Source organism: Buceros rhinoceros, unplaced genomic scaffold, assembly GCF_000710305.1.
Source record: "Buceros rhinoceros silvestris isolate BGI_N320 unplaced genomic scaffold, ASM71030v1 scaffold33946, whole genome shotgun sequence".
Classification (NCBI taxonomy): domain Eukaryota; kingdom Metazoa; phylum Chordata; class Aves; order Bucerotiformes; family Bucerotidae; genus Buceros; species Buceros rhinoceros.
The window spans coordinates 1-2,048 of NW_010418690.1; the positions used below are offsets into that span (position 1 = coordinate 1).

Here is a 2,048-nt window from a genome sequence, read left to right on the forward strand (position 1 = left end):
AGGGAGTTCATGGAAACTGTTTTGCCCTGTCCAGTATAGAACAGGTCACTTAAGCTGGCCCAGGGATGCTCCTTATTTGCAGGTGGGAGTCTCAGTCTTCAGGGCTGGTGAGCTGCTGTTGTGATGCTGTATGGGAATTCCTGTGATTTAATTCATTGTGTTCTGGAGTGGATAGAAAACTCTGTGTCAAGCTTGGTCATTTGCGAAGCCGTTTCAGCAGCAGGAGTAAAGCCGGGAGCCCTCTGTTCAGTGGGAGGAGGGGGCTGAATGCAGGTTTCATTTTACAGCCTATGGGCCAAATTGTGAACACAGGCAGAGGTTTGTTTCCCAGAAGAGCATAGTCATTTGTGAGGGGCATTTGCCCAGGGATTAACAGCGAGAATATGTCTTAGCAATTATTTACTACACGATTTATGTTGTGCGTTACATCTCTCAGCTCTGAAGAGCTTTACTGCGAGCCCCACCCTCTGTCCACAGGAACAGTCAATTAATACTAATACACTGTCACAGCACTCTGATTGAATTTGGGGTTTGACATGCACATGAGGCTTACAGGGTGGAAAAGTTCATCTCAGAGTCGCATCAGGCTTCTGAATAGATGGAAGCAGATGTGAGCTATTTACCCTTTATTCCTGGGTGGAAGGCTATTCCTGCAGCTGAAGGGTTTGGGTCATTGAAATGCCCCGTGGACTGTTCGCTGCTTGACATTCCTGACTGCAACTATATGCTGTTCCTGTAGCTATTTTGATATGTGGTTGTTGGGGGACCTTACATTCATCCAGTCAGTGATTAAATAAGTTGTGATAACATTAATTTTGCTAACAGAGGTGTTTTTGTTTCAGGCACCTCTAGTATTGACACAACCTGCACTATTTGGGGTCTGGAGACAGGACAGGTTCTGGGAAGAGTAAACCTGGTCTCTGGCCATGTGAAGACCCAGCTTATTGCACATGACAAGGAGGTGACAGCTTTTTTTTGATTGTTTACATTCCAGGTTTTTTTAAGTGGTAGAAAAGGAACAGAGCTTTTCTGGGTTTCCCCCTTTTCTTGAAAAATCTAACAATCCAAAAAGATTATTTATCTAAGATTAAGCTATACAGTTTTCAGTACCAAACTAATTTAAACTTTGATCACCCCTACCCTACCACAAAGCTTATGTGGATCCCAGACACCAAGGGAGTATATCCAGACCTGTTGGCAACCAGTGGTGACTACCTGCGAGTGTGGAGAGTGAGTAAACCCTCCCTAAAGAACGACGAACCATGTGATATTGTGTTGCATTAATTGTGTACTATTGGCATCAAAAGTACTTTGTTTACTCACCATAGAATCTGGACTTGAGGATATGCTCGTTTTACTAGATTACACTCCAGAATACTTTAGAAAAATCAGGTTAAAACATCAAATTGGAATTGAAATCAACTGCATATCAAAGGCAATAAACAGCTTGCAAGATTCTTTCATTTTAATGTAATATTACTTTCCTGCAATTAGTATAAAAAAGGAAATCTGAGTCTGGGAGTTTGATATGTTTAATTTCAGTGAATGATCCCATCATGTTTTTTCCTGTCCCTTTGGCAAGTGTAATAACGAAGAGCTGGCGAGAAACATCCGGTATTTGGCAGAATGTCGCAGCTAGACCTGTTCTCCATGCGTGAACTCCATCTCGCTGTGATGAGGAGGCAGTGTGCTCGCAAAAGCTAAGGCGGTGTTTTTCTCTGCCCCGTTACCGAGCAGGTGTATGATATAGCCTTCAGCCGTGCCGGTGGTGGGAGAGATATGTTCGCTTCAGTGGGTGCAGACGGCTCAGTGCGGATGTTCGATCTCCGTCATCTGGAACACAGCACCATCATTTATGAGGACCCTCAGCACCATCCGCTGCTGCGTCTCTGCTGGAATAAGCAGGATCCCAACTATCTTGCTACGATGGCCATGGACGGCATGGAGGTGAGGTGACAGCCCACCTTCTGTCGGTGCCAGTGGTTGTCATGTTTCAGGGGGCTGGAGCATGGTTAAGGACCAGTTCTTAGTGCACTATCTTCAGCAGG

General features: G+C 44.8%; 1 protein-coding gene across 1 annotated transcript in view; it reads left to right on the plus strand.

Moving 5' to 3' along the window:
• Positions 1-842: 842 nt before the first annotated feature.
• DCAF7 (DDB1 and CUL4 associated factor 7) overlaps positions 843-2,048 on the plus strand; it is a gene marked incomplete at its 5' end in the record, with an annotated part of 3,068 nt that continues 1,862 nt past the window's right edge. The window contains 2 exons of the mRNA XM_010138638.1: positions 843-961; positions 1,738-1,947. Of these exons, the coding sequence (XP_010136940.1) occupies positions 843-961; positions 1,738-1,947 (329 nt within the window). The remainder of the gene's footprint in view (positions 962-1,737; positions 1,948-2,048) is intronic.